Consider the following 14309-nt stretch of genomic DNA (forward strand, 5'->3'; position numbering starts at 1 on the left):
ACATGAGCCAATTAAATATGGTGCATCAATAAATAAATAAAGCAGGCATGAGGATTCCCTGGATTTTTTTTTCCCTTTTTATTCATTCATGGAATGTAGGTGCCACCAGCTGAGCCAGAAATTACTGCCCATCTCTGTTATCCTGGAAATGGTTGGTGGTGGGGCGGGGAGAGTGAGCTGTCTTCTACCACTGCAACCCATGGGCTGTCATTACTCCCGGCCAGTCAGAATGCCATGGGGGAAGGGAGCTCCAGGATTTTGACCCCCCAACGTTAAAGGACAGCGATATATTTCCAAGACAGGATGATGAGTGGCTTGGAGGGGAGTTTGCAGATGGTGGGGTTCCCATGTATCTGCTCTCCTTGTCCTTCCACATGGAAGTGGTCGAGGGTATGGAAGGTGCTATCTGAGGACCCTTGGTGAATTGCTGCAGTGTATGTTGTAGATAGTGCACACTGCCGCTGCTGAACATCAGTGATAGAGGGAATGGATGGCTGTAGGTTGTAACAACTTTGTCCTGGATGGTGTCAAGCTTCTGGAGTCTTGTTGGAGCTGCACCCATCCAGGGAAGTGGGGAGTATTCCATCACACTCCTGACTTGTGCCTCATAAATGGTGGAAAGGCTTTGGGGATTTGCAGGCAGCCCTCAGATACAATAATAGCCTCCTCTCATTCATCTACCAAGCATGTGACATTAGAGTACGCAGGCTGTATAGATTCCCCCCAGGGGAGGTGATAGCAGCAGCTTGTGCTGTTCTGCAGTCCCTCTGTTCAATCTCTCAATCGCATTGACTCCCAAGACATTGACATTGTAATATAGCCAGACATAGGTACTATGCACTGACCAAACCTGCACAAACTGAATGTTCATCAGTGTTAAGAAGCCTCCTCCTTGTACAGACTGGCACCAACCTTTCAAACCTTCACATGTGCAGTAACACACCACTGCTCACCCATGTGATGAAATCAAAGGCCCTCTCATGGACACTGGGAGGGAACAGGCCTTGCTGCATTTAAAACAGATGTAAAGCAACAGGGGTTGGAGCTAGGGTTACTGTCAGGAAAGGGGAGAGCGAGAGAGAGCCAGAGAGAGAGAGGGTGAAAAAAGACAGACAAAAAGAGAGGGAGTGAAATAAAGAGTGGGGGGAATGAGAGAGGGGGAAAAAGTAGGGGGAAGAGTGGGGGAGGGAATACCAAGGGGAAAGACTGGGTGGTGGGAGGGGGGAAAGAAAAAAAAGAAAGTTGGGGGAGGAAAGAGTGGGGGGCGGGGGGGGAGAAATAGAGTGGGGGGGAAGAGTGGAGGGGGGGAGAAGAGAGTGGAGGGGGAAGAAGAGAGTGGGGGGGGAAGAAGAGAGTGGGGGGGGAAGAAGAGAGTGGGGGGGGAAGAAGAGAGTGGGGGGGGAAGAAGAGAGTGGGGGGGGAAGAGTGGAGGGGGGGGAGAAGAGAGTGGAGGGGGGGAGAAGAGAGTGGAGGGGGGGAGAAGAGAGTGGAGGGGGGGAGAAGAGAGTGGAGGGGGGGAGAAGAGAGTGGAGGGGGGGAGAAGAGAGTGGAGGGGGGGAGAAGAGAGTGGAGGGGGGGAGAAGAGAGTGGAGGGGGGGAGAAGAGAGTGGAGGGGGGGAGAAGAGAGTGGGGGGGGGGAGAAGAGAGTGGGGGGGGAAGAAGAGAGTGGGGGGGGAAGAAGAGAGTGGGGGGGGAAGAAGAGAGTGGGGGGGGGAAGAAGAGAGTGGGGGGGGAAGAGAGTGGGGGGGGGAAGAGAGTGGGGGGGGGAAGAGAGTGGGGGGGGAAGAGAGTGGGGGGGGAAGAGAGTGGGGGGGGAAGAGAGTGGGGGGGGGGGAAGAGAGTGGGGGGGGGAAGAGAGTGGGGGGGAAAAGAGAGTGGGGGGGGAAAGAGAGTGGGGGGGGAAAGAGAGTGGGGGGGGAAAGAGAGTGGGGGGGGAAGAAGAGAGTGGGGGGGGGAGAAGAGAGTGGAGGGGGGGAGAAGAGAGTGGAGGGGGGGAGAAGAGAGTGGAGGGGGGGAGAAGAGAGTGGAGGGGGGAGAAGAGAGTGGAGGGGGGGAGAAGAGAGTGGAGGGGGGGAGAAGAGAGTGGGGGGGGAAAAAGAGAGTGGGGGGGAAAAAGAGAGTGGGGGGGGGAAGAAGTGGTGGGGGGGGAAGAAGAGAGTGGGGGGGGAAGAAGAGAGTGGGGGGGGAAGAAGAGAGTGGGGGGGGAAGAAGAGAGTGGGGGGGGAAGAAGAGGTGGGGGGGGAGAGAGTGTGGGGGGGGAGAGAGTGGGGGGGGGAAGAGAGTGGGGGGGGGAAGAGAGTGGGGGGGGGAAGAGAGTGGGGGGGGGGGGGGAAGTGTGTGGGGGGGGAAGAGAGTGGGGGGGGGGGAAGAGAGTGGGGGGGGGGGGAAGAGTGTGGGGGGGGGAAGGAGTGGGGGGGGGAGTGTGGGGGGGGGGGAGTGAGTGGGGGGGGGGTTGAGTGTGGGGGGGGGTGTGTGGGGGGGGGGGGAGTGTGGGGGGGGAGTGAGTGGGGGGGGGTTGAGTGGGGGGGGGTGTTGGGTGTGGGGGGTGTTTGGGTGGGGGGGGTGTTTGGTGTGGGGGGGGTTTGGGAGTGGGGGGGTGATTGGAGTGTGGGGGGGTGTTTGGAGTGGGGGGGTGAAGGAGAGTGGGGGGGTGAAGGAGAGTGGGGGGGTGAAGTGTGGGGGGGGGAGAGTGTGGGGGGGGAAGAGAGTGGGGGGGGAGAGAGTGGGGGGGGAAGAGAGTGGGGGGGGAAGAGTGTGGGGGGGAAGAGAGTGGGGGGGGGTGTGGGGGGGAAGAGAGTGGGGGGGGAAGAGAGTGGGGGGGGAAGAGAGTGGGGGGGGAAGAGAGTGGGGGGGGAGAGAGTGGGGGGGGAGAGAGTGGGGGGGGAAGAGAGTGGGGGGGGGAGTGTGGGGGGGGAAGTGAGTGGGGGGGGTTGAGGTGGGGGGGTTGTGGTGGGGGGGGGTTGTGGTGGGGGGGTTGAGTGGGGGGGAGGGGTGGGGGGGATGGGAGTGGGGGGGGTTGGGAGTGGGGGGGGGAAGGGGTGGGGGGGGGGAAGGGAGTGGGGGGGGGAAGGGAGTGGGGGGGGTTGGGGAGGGGGGGGGAAGGGAGTGGGGGGGGAGGGTGTGGGGGGGTTGGGAGTGGGGGGGGTTGGAGTGGGGGGGGGAGGGGTGGGGGGGGGTAGGTGTGGGGGGGGAGTGAGTGGGGGGGGGAAGAGTGTGGGGGGGAAGAGAGTGGGGGGGGGGAAGAGAGTGGGGGGGGATGAGTGTGGGGGGGGGGAGGTGGGGAGAGGGTGGTGGGGAAGAGGAGTGTGGGGGGGGGGAGTGGTGTGGGGGGAGGATGTGGAGTGTGGTGGGGGGGAAGAAACTGGGGGGGGGGGGGGAAGAGAGAGAGAGCACGAGAGCAGAAATAGGGAGACAGAAAGGGGAGAAAGAGAGGGGGAGGAGAGAGAGTAATTAGAGACAGTGTTCACGACAGAAAGAGAGAGAGAGAGAGAGAGAGGATACAAGAGGCCTGGGAACACAGGCAGCTGCCTTACAAAGGAGTGATTGTAGTGACCCACTGGATTGGAAATGACTTATACAAAAAGAAAAACTCTGGCAGGAAATATAAAAGAGAAAATGAATTTGAAAAAAAACTGACGAGACAGGAGTTACTAAAGCTTAGCAGAATAAGCTCACTTTGTTGAGGTCAGACAAAGCCGATTAGGCTAAAACACTGAGTAAGGGAGAGGCCTTCAGATCTAATTATTCCACTTGCTACTTCATCCGTGGATGAGGAGCACTGAGCGAAAGACTTGGTCTCCATCACTGAATTTCAAAGACTAAGGAGAGGCCTTCAGATCTAATTATTCCACTTGCTACTTCATCCGTGGATGAGGAGCACTGAGCGAAAGACTTGGTCTCCATCACTGAATTTCAAAGACAAATCTGAGCTCTGCTTTAGCCGAACCGACTGAGGAAGCATTTCAAAAATGTAGCTCCTACCCTAAGTCTGACAGCACAGAATGAACAAACAGAGCCACTCGGCTCCTTTAATAAAAGAGAAACCGACGTTGGATCTGTGGGCAGAAATAAACCAGCTATAATTTGTATAGCGACACATCGCTCTGTCAAAACATCTCAACATTCCTCACAAATGTAGAATTTGTTGTGACTGGTGTTACACAGGGAAGCCATTTCACTGCTAACAACATCCAATAAACTGAGAGAGATGAACAAGTGGTTTATTTTTTTTAAAAATGGTGTTTGTTATAGGTGCTGCTATGGACTAGGACACCCCCAGAAATGTCCAACTCATCTTTTACTGTTCATGCAAAGCCCAGTGCATTGCTGGTGGAACAATGTACTTGGCAACACTTCTGTACAAATGCCAGAAACAGCAGCAGGAGATGGCCATTCAGCCCCTTGAACCTGCTCTATCATTCAATAAGGTTGCAATTGATCTTCTGCATCAAATTCCCCTTGCTCACCCTACTCACAAACCCCATCAATCTTTTACTGTCCGGGAACCTATCTCTTCAGCAAACTCAAAAACGGACCCTTGTGTACTCCTGAAGACTGTTAATGTCAAAGATTCATTTCCTCTCCTACGGTCACAAAGCAGAACCCTCAAACTCCACAAACCAGGAGGGCAAAGGTTGGAGCTCCTTGGAGGAACTATATCCCAGAGTCGCACACTGTCATGACTAGGAACAATACTGCTGCTCCTTCATCATCAAGACAAAATCCTCCCACCCCTAGCTTTACACGTGATGTAAACTATGGAATTTACTGATGTAATTGTTCATTTTAGTGGCTGTAAGCTTAAACTTCTGGCTTGAAGTTAGTAACCAATGGGATTTTCTATACATCTAAAGTTAATAGTTAATTTATAAGTATTTCTGTAACCATGGTGATTGAACCTGGCTATAGAGTGAATGGGTTTTGTGCTCTAATGGACTTTTGTTTATTTGAGATGTTTTTGCAACCCAGCGACCCAATGGAGCCTCTATCGTTTGTGCCAGAGGTCTGGACTTTTTTTTTTAAAAGCTTAAGTGAAATATCTATGGTTAATGGACAGAAACATTTCATTTGGGAACAGTTACTCCTGAGAAGACCTTGGGAACAGGATGGCTGTATCCAGAGAGGGGAATGCTAGATTTGGTGAGTTCAATTACCTTGGTCTGTAGAGTCAGTGTTAGCCCGAGACCAGAAATGTTGGGATAATAACCTGGAAGTAGTAAATAAGCTGTTTACACTGAAGTTCAGATGTACAACATCAGGACATACAGATGTACAGCACAGAAACAGACCAGTTAGTCCAACCCCTCCATGCCAACCAGATTTCCGAATCTAATTTAATCAGTCTCATTTGCCAGCACTTAACCCATATCCCTCTAAACCTTTCCTATTCATATACCCATCAGATGCCTTTTAAAAGTTGCAATTGTACCAGCCTCTACCACTTCCTCTGGCAGCTCATTCCATACACGCACCACCATCTGCGTGAAAGAATTGCCTCTTAGGTCCCTTTTATATCTTTCCCTTCTCACCTTACACCCTCTCGCCCTTTAATTCTGGACTCCCCCTAACCTGGGGAAAAGACCTTATCTATTTACCCTATCCATGCCTCTCGTGATTTTATAAACCTCTATGCAGCCACCCCTGAGTCTCTGCGCTCCAGGGGAAACTGTCCCAGTCCATTAATCCTTTGCCTTTAGCTCAAAACCTTCAATCCTGGCAACATCATTGTAAATCTTTTTTAAACCCTTTCAAGTTTAACATCCTTCCTATAGCAGGGAGTTCACAACTCCAGGAAAGAGCTATCTGCAGTTCAGTTTAGATTAGATTACCTACAGTATGGAAGCAGGCTCTTCGGCCCAACAAGTCCACACTAACCCTCCGAAGAGCAACCCACTCAGACCCATTCCCCTACATTTACCCCTCACCTGATTGAGAGAGGAACCTGGAGCACCCGGAGGAAACCCACACAGACACAGGGAGAATGTGCAAACTCCACAAGGACAGTGGCCAGAGGTTGGAATCGAACCCAGGCCCCTGGCGCTGTGAGGCAGCAGTGCTAGCCACTGAGCCACGGAAGTCACAGTTGATATGAACCTTGCATGGTGATAGAGAGAGGGATTCTGGTATGAGTTTTGTAAGCAGAGTGTTTTGGTGCTATATCAGGACTGGTGCTTCAAGTCCTGTACAAGGAGTTTTTTTTAGGTACTATACAAAAGCTGTTTTGTTTCATTTCAATTTATAAAGAAGTGTTTTTGACACATTGTAAAAGTATAGCCCTAAATCTTTGAATTTTTATTATAAGTAGATAGTTTAAATTATTCCAAGTTAAAAATCACAAAACACCAGATTATACTTCAACAGGTTGATTTGGAAGCACTAGCTTTCGGAGCACTGCTCGTTCATCAGGTAGTTTAGATTATTCCATTTTATCCACATTCCTTTTGGAATAAACTTTTGTTTTATTAGTGATCATAGAACAGTATAGCACAGGATCAGGCCCTTCGGTCCACCATATCAGGGCTGACCATGATGTCATTCTAAATTAACCCCATCCTGCCTGCACATGGTCTGTATCCCTCCATTCTCTGCCTGTTCACTTGTCTGTCTAAAAGCCTCTTAGACATTGTTATTGTAGCTGCTTCTACAATCTCCCTGGACTGTGCATTCCAGGCACCTACTATTCTCTGAATTAAAAAAAAAACTTGCCTCACACATCTCCTTTAAATATTCCCTCTCTCGCTTTATCGATCTCACTTAGCATTGATCATTTCCATGCTGTTTGTTCAGCATGCCATGCTGCAAATGTTGCTTTATGGTTCAGTGATTTTTTTTTTTAAAAATCATCCTGAGCCAGCATTAATTGCCCGCATAGTGAACCACATTACTGTGGGTCTGGAGTCACATATACCCAGCCAGACCAGGTAAGGATGGCAGATTTCCTTCCCTGAAGGATATTAGTGAGGCAGATGGCTTTTACCCACAATCAGCAACAATTTCATGGTCAGCATTAGATTCTTAATCGCAGATTTTTATTGAACTCAATTCCCCACCATCTGCCATGGCACGATTTGAACATGGGATCGCTAGAAAATTGTCTGGGTCTCTGGATGAAAGGCTATTGATAATGCCCGTAGATCATCAAAGTGAAAGGTGACTTTGTTAAAATGCAAACAAATAAAAATGTGACCATCAAGCTAGGTTCCTGTCTGGGATCTGACATGCATGGTAATAAATTCAGCTGAGATTATAACAGCCTGGATTGACATTCCCTGTCAATTTCCCTCCTGCGGTGCAGAACCTCTGAAGTTGGTGCATGGCAGCAGTAGGAGCCATGCATTGGTGTGCACAGTGCCTCCAGCAGCTGCATGTCTGTGCAGCCTAGAGGGAACATTGCTGTGGGTGCACCCACACCATATGGAATGCAGTGCCTCAAGGGACCATCTCAGGGACACCTAGGGGCAGAAACTAAACTATAGACTTGCCAGAAATATCTGTATACACCCCCCCTCCCGACAATGGGAAAAGCAAAATGTCAAAGGATCACGACAGATGCACTCAACGTGCCCAAGAATATCTTAGAAAGTAATCTTGTGCCTATACAGTTGTGTTGCTCCCTCGGTTTGTGAAAGAAAATGCCAAACAAAGCTCATCTGAGACAACAGCTCTCACCTCCTTCGCACTACAGTACAACAAATAAGTCTTTCCTTTGTTAATAGTGTGCATGTCCATGCATGTCGGACAGCGTGTGTCCATGCATGTCCGTGAGCGTGTCCCCTGTGTGTTGGCGTGCATGCGTTTGTCCGTGTGTGAACATCAGTGTTCGTGCGTGTTGGTGTGCATGCATTCGTCTGTGTGCGCTTATCCGTATCAGCGTCCATGCGAGTCGGCGAGCATGCATATGTCTATGCATGTCGGTGAGCGTGTGTCCATGCGTGTTGGTGTGCATAAGTTGGTCAGTGTGTACATATCCATGTCCGTGCCCATGCATGTCAGTGAGCATGCATGTGTCCATGTATGTTGGCGAGTGTGTATCCGTACGTGTCAGTTAGTGTGTGTTTGTCCATGTGTGCGTATCAATGTGCGTGTCTGTACATGTCAGTGAGCACACGTGTCCATGCAGATCAGTGTGTGTGTGTGTCAGTGAGCTTGTGTGCGTCCGTATCCTGCATGCGGTGAGGTAGTTAGCTTTCCAGAGGACTCGGCATTATTTAATAAGAGAGTAGCAGTAATGTGTTCACCCAGTGAGTGCACATGGAGATACACTGCAGCTGGGCTGTTGGGTTGGCAACTGATCCACCAACAGGATTACAGACAGTTACCCTCCCTTACAGAGGCAAAGTTTGGTCACCTATCCTCCACTGATGGAGTTAACAGCAAACAGCCTCGAGAAATTGCCAATTAAAGCAAAAGGTAAGAAGAGAATCTGTTGTGGCCTTCACTGAGAGCTACATAACTTCAGGCTTTGCCAGACAACTGACTCCAATTCACGAGCTCCTAAAGGTCAGGGGGCAGCTTGAGATAGAAGAGAACACAGCTTTAATAACTGAACTCCTTCAAGGGATGTCAGCATTTTGGAAACCTGTCTAACTCCCTCAGGAGGAGAGAGATCCTTTGACTATGCTACAGGTAGTTATATATATCATTAATACAGTCTAAGAGTTTACCTTATAATACTAATGGTGAGCAAGCTCACGTACAATGTCACTACATGCAGGGATCAGAAAAAAACCCTTACCCCAAGTTTTCTTCTTAAATCTCTAAAACAACCCTGAGCTCCAAATACTGAAAGAGAAACAACAGAGAAAACAATCGGCCATTCGGCCCTTCAAGTCCGTTTTGCAATTCAACATGACTGGAGCCACAGAAAATGGGGGAGAGACTAAATGAGTATTTTGCATAAGTATTTACTGTGGAAAAGGATATGGAAGATAGAAAGTAGGGAAATGGGTAGTGACATCTTGCAAAATGTCAAGATTACAGAGGAGGAAGTGCTGGATGTCTTGAAATGCATAAAAGTCGATAAATCCCCAAGACCTGATCAGGTGTACCCGAGAACTCTGTGGGAAGCTAGAGAAGTGATTGCGGGGCCTCTTGCTGAGATATTTGTATCATCGATAGTCACAGGTGAGGTGCCGGAAGACTGGAGGTTGGCTAACGTGGTGCCACTGTTTAAGAAGGGTGGTAAAGACAAGCCAGGGAACTATAGACCGGTGAGCCTGACCTCGGTAGTGGGCAAGTTGTTGGAGGGAATCCTGAGGGACAGGATGTACATGTATTTGGAAAGGCAAGGACCGATTAGGAATAGTCAACATGGCTTTGTGTGGGAAATCATGTCTCACAAACTTGATTGAGTTTTTTGAAAAGGTTAACAAAGAAGATTGATGAGGGCACGGCGGTAGTTGTGATCTATATGGACTTCAGTAAGGCGTTCGCCAAGTTCCCCATGGGAGACTGATTAGCAAGGTTAGGTCTCATGGAATACAGGGATAACTAGCCATTTGGATACAGAACTGGCTCAAAGGTAGAAGACAGAGGATGGTGGTGGAGGGTTGTTTTTCAGACTGGAGGCCTGTGACCAGTGGAGTGCCACAAGGATTGGTGCTGGGCCCTCTACTTTTTGTCAGTTACATAAATGATTTGGATGCGAGCATAAAAGGTACAGTTAGTAAGTTTGCAGATGACACCAAAATTGGAGGTGTAGTGGACAGCGAAGAGGGTTACATCAGATTACAACAGGATCTGGACCAGATGGGCCAATGGACTGAGAAGTGGCAGATGGAGTTTAATTCAGATAAATGCGAGGTGCTGCATTTGGGAAAGCAAATCTTAGCAGGACTTATACACTTAATGGTAAGGTCCTAGGGAGTTTTGCTGAACAAAGGCCTTGGAATGCAGGTTCATAGCTCCTTGACAGTGGAGGGGAAAGAGAGGGGGAGGGGAAAGAGAGGGGGAGGAGGGAGGAGGGAGGAGAAGAAAGCGTGAGTGTGATATAGTTCCAAACCCAATCTCATCAGGTTTCAGACAAAGCTGCTGCCCTAGATTCGGGCACCAGTGTCCCCCCCATTCCCACTCAGCACAAAATAAAAGACTCAAAACTGGGACTTCTGGTCTGGCATTAACATGTCAGGCAACAGCTCTAACGACTCCACTCAAGACACAAGGGAGCTCACAATGGAAGGTGGCAGTTTTACATTCCTGCAATTCCAAGAGTAGACCAAAATACAAGGTGATAGTGTTACTGGAACCCTCCACGGAGCTTTTATAAGCCACTGTCTGATAGATTTCAGCACAACTTATAAACAGAACAGCTTTCTCATCATCTATCCATCTCAGCAGAGCTGCTGAGAGGCGGGGGCTTACCAGGAAAAGAGTGCTGTACCATATAGCGCTGTCTCATTCTGCCGCCAAGGTGCAGCTGCCTTCCTTTATGGTCATAAACCCTAACCGTTGTTAAGTAAATACAGCCTCAGGTCAGTCCGAGTTCAATCGCTTCTTTGAAGAGTAGAGTTTTATGATTGGAAACGCCTAGGAATTTCAGGATCTAAGTTGGCAGCAACTGGTGTGAAACGATTGGTGGTCTATTTTTACCTCAAAAAAAAACCACCCCCCTCCACCCCGCAATTTCTTTGTAAGAGTCTGAGAGAATGTGAAGTATTATGAATGGAGCGCAATGAACACGTGCTACAAAAAAAAAGAGACATCTCCAGTGAATGGCTAATAACTTTCCCATGGCTGTATCCGTGGAAAGTCAGCAGACAGTCAGTTTTACAAAAGAGTGGCATGGCATCATGCAGAAAGCGACTTCGAATTAAACCGAATTCACAGCAAAACACCACGGTATTGGACAACACAGAAAGAGACCGTGCGATCCATAGTGCCCGTGCTGCCTCTTTCAAACAGCTGACCAATTTGTCCCACACACCACCCTGCCATTCTATGGCTCTGCAGGACTCTTCCTTTTCCCAAATCTGTTACCTGTTGGGATGTGCCAGTCCCTAAAACTACACGAAGCCTGTTTTTCCCTCGAGTTCAGAAGGTCAAGGGGTGATCTGATCGAAGACTCCATGATATTAACAGAAAAAGACAGGCTAGGTAAGTATAAACTACTCCAACCAGTTAGGGACTCTAAAACCAGTGCACACGGTTTGAGAATGAGCCAGACAACTTTAACACGAATTAGGGACTATCGGAGGCACTTGGACACACAAAGGGTGGGAGGGGTTTGGAACTCTCTTCCACAAACTTCAGTGGACACTGGATCAATTATTAATTTTAAATCTGAGAAAGATGAATTTTTATTGAGCAAGAGTATTAAGGGTTACATGCCCAAGGCAGAGTTAGGAGTTAGGCCACAGATTAGCCATGATCTCACTGAAAGGTGGAACAGGCTCGCGGGGCTGAACGGCCTTCCTCCTGTTCCTAAGTTCAGGCGTTCTAACATCAGGTTGGGTCAAAGGTGAGTCGTTGTCCCCATCTCGGGCTCAGGTCCTGGGAAGGTCAATTGGGAGACTGCAGGCATTGTGGTTCAGGTACCTCACAGTGCTGAGGAGTTTCTACTCAGGGCACAAATACTTTCTTACATATCTTTCCTTCTTAAGGTGAGGCAGGGCAGTTAACACCAGAGTTTGCCACAGACCTGAAAGAGTGCGGAGGCTTGTAAAATAAACAATCAATCAATCATTTGCTACGTAAACAGAAACGGTGAGGGCGTGCTACTACAACAGGTGGTTAGGTGTTTCGGTGAGCTGGCTCTTCACAGCGTTCAGTTGCAAGAAGGAAGCAGACTTCCCCAGACCCACTATAAATTAACTCAGCTCTGACCTGACACCGTATGACCCAACAACTGCCAACCGCAGAACTGAAACCAGTACTTTCAAGTTGTTATGCTTTAGTAACATCTTGGACAGAAATATTCCTCTCAATTTGAAAAACACAACAAAGTTAGTTTCAGAGGCTATATCAGGATTGTCTAGCAAACCAACAACTCAAATAACAAAGGCACCAGCACAGAAATCTACAAACATGAGGCCACTCTGACAAAAGACTATCCAGGGCATGCTCCAGAAGCTACAGAGAATTAAAACTTCCCATTTAGCTTCTGGAACATTCCATGTTCCAGAGCATGGTGGAAGAAAGTAGTCCCTTCTCCCTTTGAATCATTCCACATCAGTGGACGAAAGTAATTCCATGGCCCCATCGCCTTTCCGACATTTTGCGGTTACAAGCCCATACTGACTTATTTGTTCCCCAGAAATGTCAGGAAGAGGGCTTCCTGGTGGCTCAGTGAGCTCATGCTAAAACGTTCCCGGTTCGATCCCCTGGTTCTGCTCATAACTTGCGGAGTTCATGAAGAGGCAGGTGAGGGCCACTTGCGGTCATGGAATCAATCAGACGGCCTCCTCCACTCGCCATTCCCTCCGGACTACGACAATGAGGACTGGATGGGAAAATTCAACTTCTCAACCGCTGCTTCATACCTTAGTGTCTGCTGCCCGTCTTTGGCGACCATTAATATAATGTTATCGAACAAGAAGTCTATCAAGCTGAGAATCAATTGATCCTCCTGCCTCAAAAGTGTTTCTGGGGAGAAAGTTCCAGAATTCCATTCCCCTTTGTGCGAAGAAATGCTTCCAGACATCATCCCTGAATTGGACTTGGTGCCAGTTTTCAAACCCTGCATCCTGTTCTGGACTCTCACCCCAGAGAAAACAGACTCTCTCTATTTACTTAGTCACCTTTAATAGAAAGGGCATCACAGTATTAGGAGTACAAGGAGGCCAATCGGCCCTTCGAGCCTGATCTGCCATTCGTATGATCACGGTTGATCGTCCAACTCAATAGCCCGTTCCCACATTTTCCCCATACCCTTTGATTCAAACAGCACCAAGTGCTATAGCCAACTGCTTCTTCAAATCATACAACGCTTTGGCTTTGATTGCTTTCTGTGGCAGTGAATTCCAGTGAATGGGTGAGGACATTTCTTCCCATCCCAGTCCTAAATGGTTGACCCCACTGACATGGTAGCTCAGTGGTTAGCACTGCTGCCTCACAATGCCAGGGACCAGAGTTCAATCCCAGCCTCGGGCAGTTGTCTGTGTGGAGTTTACACATTCTCCCCGTGTCTGCGTGGGTTTCCTCCAGGTGCTCCGCTTTCCTCCCACAGTCCAAAGATGCGCAGGTTGGGTGGATTGCAACACTAAAAATTGTCCCATTGTGTCCAGGGATGTTTAGGTTGGGTGGGTTAGCCATGGGAAATGTGGGAGGTGAAGATGGTGGAGCGTCCTGGTGCTGTCTGTGACGTTGGATGGGAAGCAGACAGGAAAGATGTACCGAAGCAAAACCAGGATCCGGAGCCAAACTGAAGAGAGCGGGGAAACAAGGGATGAGAATCCCCCTCACCATCTGTCCCCAGCAGATCCTAGACATCACCAACCCAAGGCAACCTAAATACATAAATAGAAAGTGGGCCACGCCACCAGTGCTTCATCCAGAGACTCACTGATGATGTTACCTAGTATGGTGATGAAACGTCTGAAAATGAGCCTTCCAGCTAAGCGAGCAAACCTACATCCAGAACCTCAACCTGAGCTACAAATCTTCTCAAAACTCGCTAAGATCCCAACTCACTTGTCTTAACACAGCACCACTTGCATACAGGTAACAGAGATGTGACTGACTGGACATATCGACAATGCAGTCTTGCAGGTTGAAGGTGTGGAACTCACTCCCACAGTAGATGCTGGCTCTGTTGAACGTGATCACCTTCTGTCCTGCATAGATGTGCTGAAGGGTTTTCTTCGTGGTTTGTGAGAATCGCATGGAATGCACACTCAATTGTCACTCTCTGCACATCACCCCTTCCAAATCCCAGCCCCCCAACAACCCTCGTCCATGGCTATAAGAAGCCCCCAACCCCCCCGTCTTTGTCAGAGGATTAAAGCTAATTATTCAGATGCTGCATATTCCATAGTGTCCTTATGTTCTCTTACCTTGCCAAACTGCTCGAAGTACTGCTTTACATCATCCACTACTGTATTCGCTGATAATCCGCCTACAAATATTTTCTTTGTTCGTGTGACCATCTGAAAAAGAAGGAACAAAAAAAAAATTAACATGATGCTCAGTTTCCTTTCCAGTTTGGATAATTTGCAAATAACCCAATCGGGAAATGCAGTAAAAGACAAGTGCTCCATGGAGTGGAAGAGAAGAATAAACACAGTCAGTTTGGAAATCCTCACGAGGGGGTGAAATGGAAGGCTTTTTAAATTCAAAGAAACATTTTCATCTGATTTTACAGCTTAAATACCAAG

The 14309-nt window shown here is 48.9% G+C and overlaps 1 protein-coding gene across 19 annotated transcripts in view; it reads right to left on the reverse strand.

The window, feature by feature from the left end:
• Positions 1 to 14309, reverse strand: part of msi2b (musashi RNA-binding protein 2b) — a 591732-nt gene that overhangs the window by 434964 nt on the left and 142459 nt on the right. For all 19 annotated transcript variants that reach the window (XM_087977257.1, XM_043718227.2, XM_087977258.1 and 16 more), the window contains exon 6: positions 13989 to 14081. In XM_087977257.1, coding sequence (XP_087833383.1) covers positions 13989 to 14081 — 93 coding nt within the window. The remainder of the gene's footprint in view (positions 1 to 13988; positions 14082 to 14309) is intronic.

This window comes from Chiloscyllium plagiosum, unplaced genomic scaffold (assembly GCF_037043375.1).
Source record: "Chiloscyllium plagiosum isolate Xiang-an unplaced genomic scaffold, Cpla_swu_hap1 HiC_scaffold_31, whole genome shotgun sequence".
Classification (NCBI taxonomy): domain Eukaryota; kingdom Metazoa; phylum Chordata; class Chondrichthyes; order Orectolobiformes; family Hemiscylliidae; genus Chiloscyllium; species Chiloscyllium plagiosum.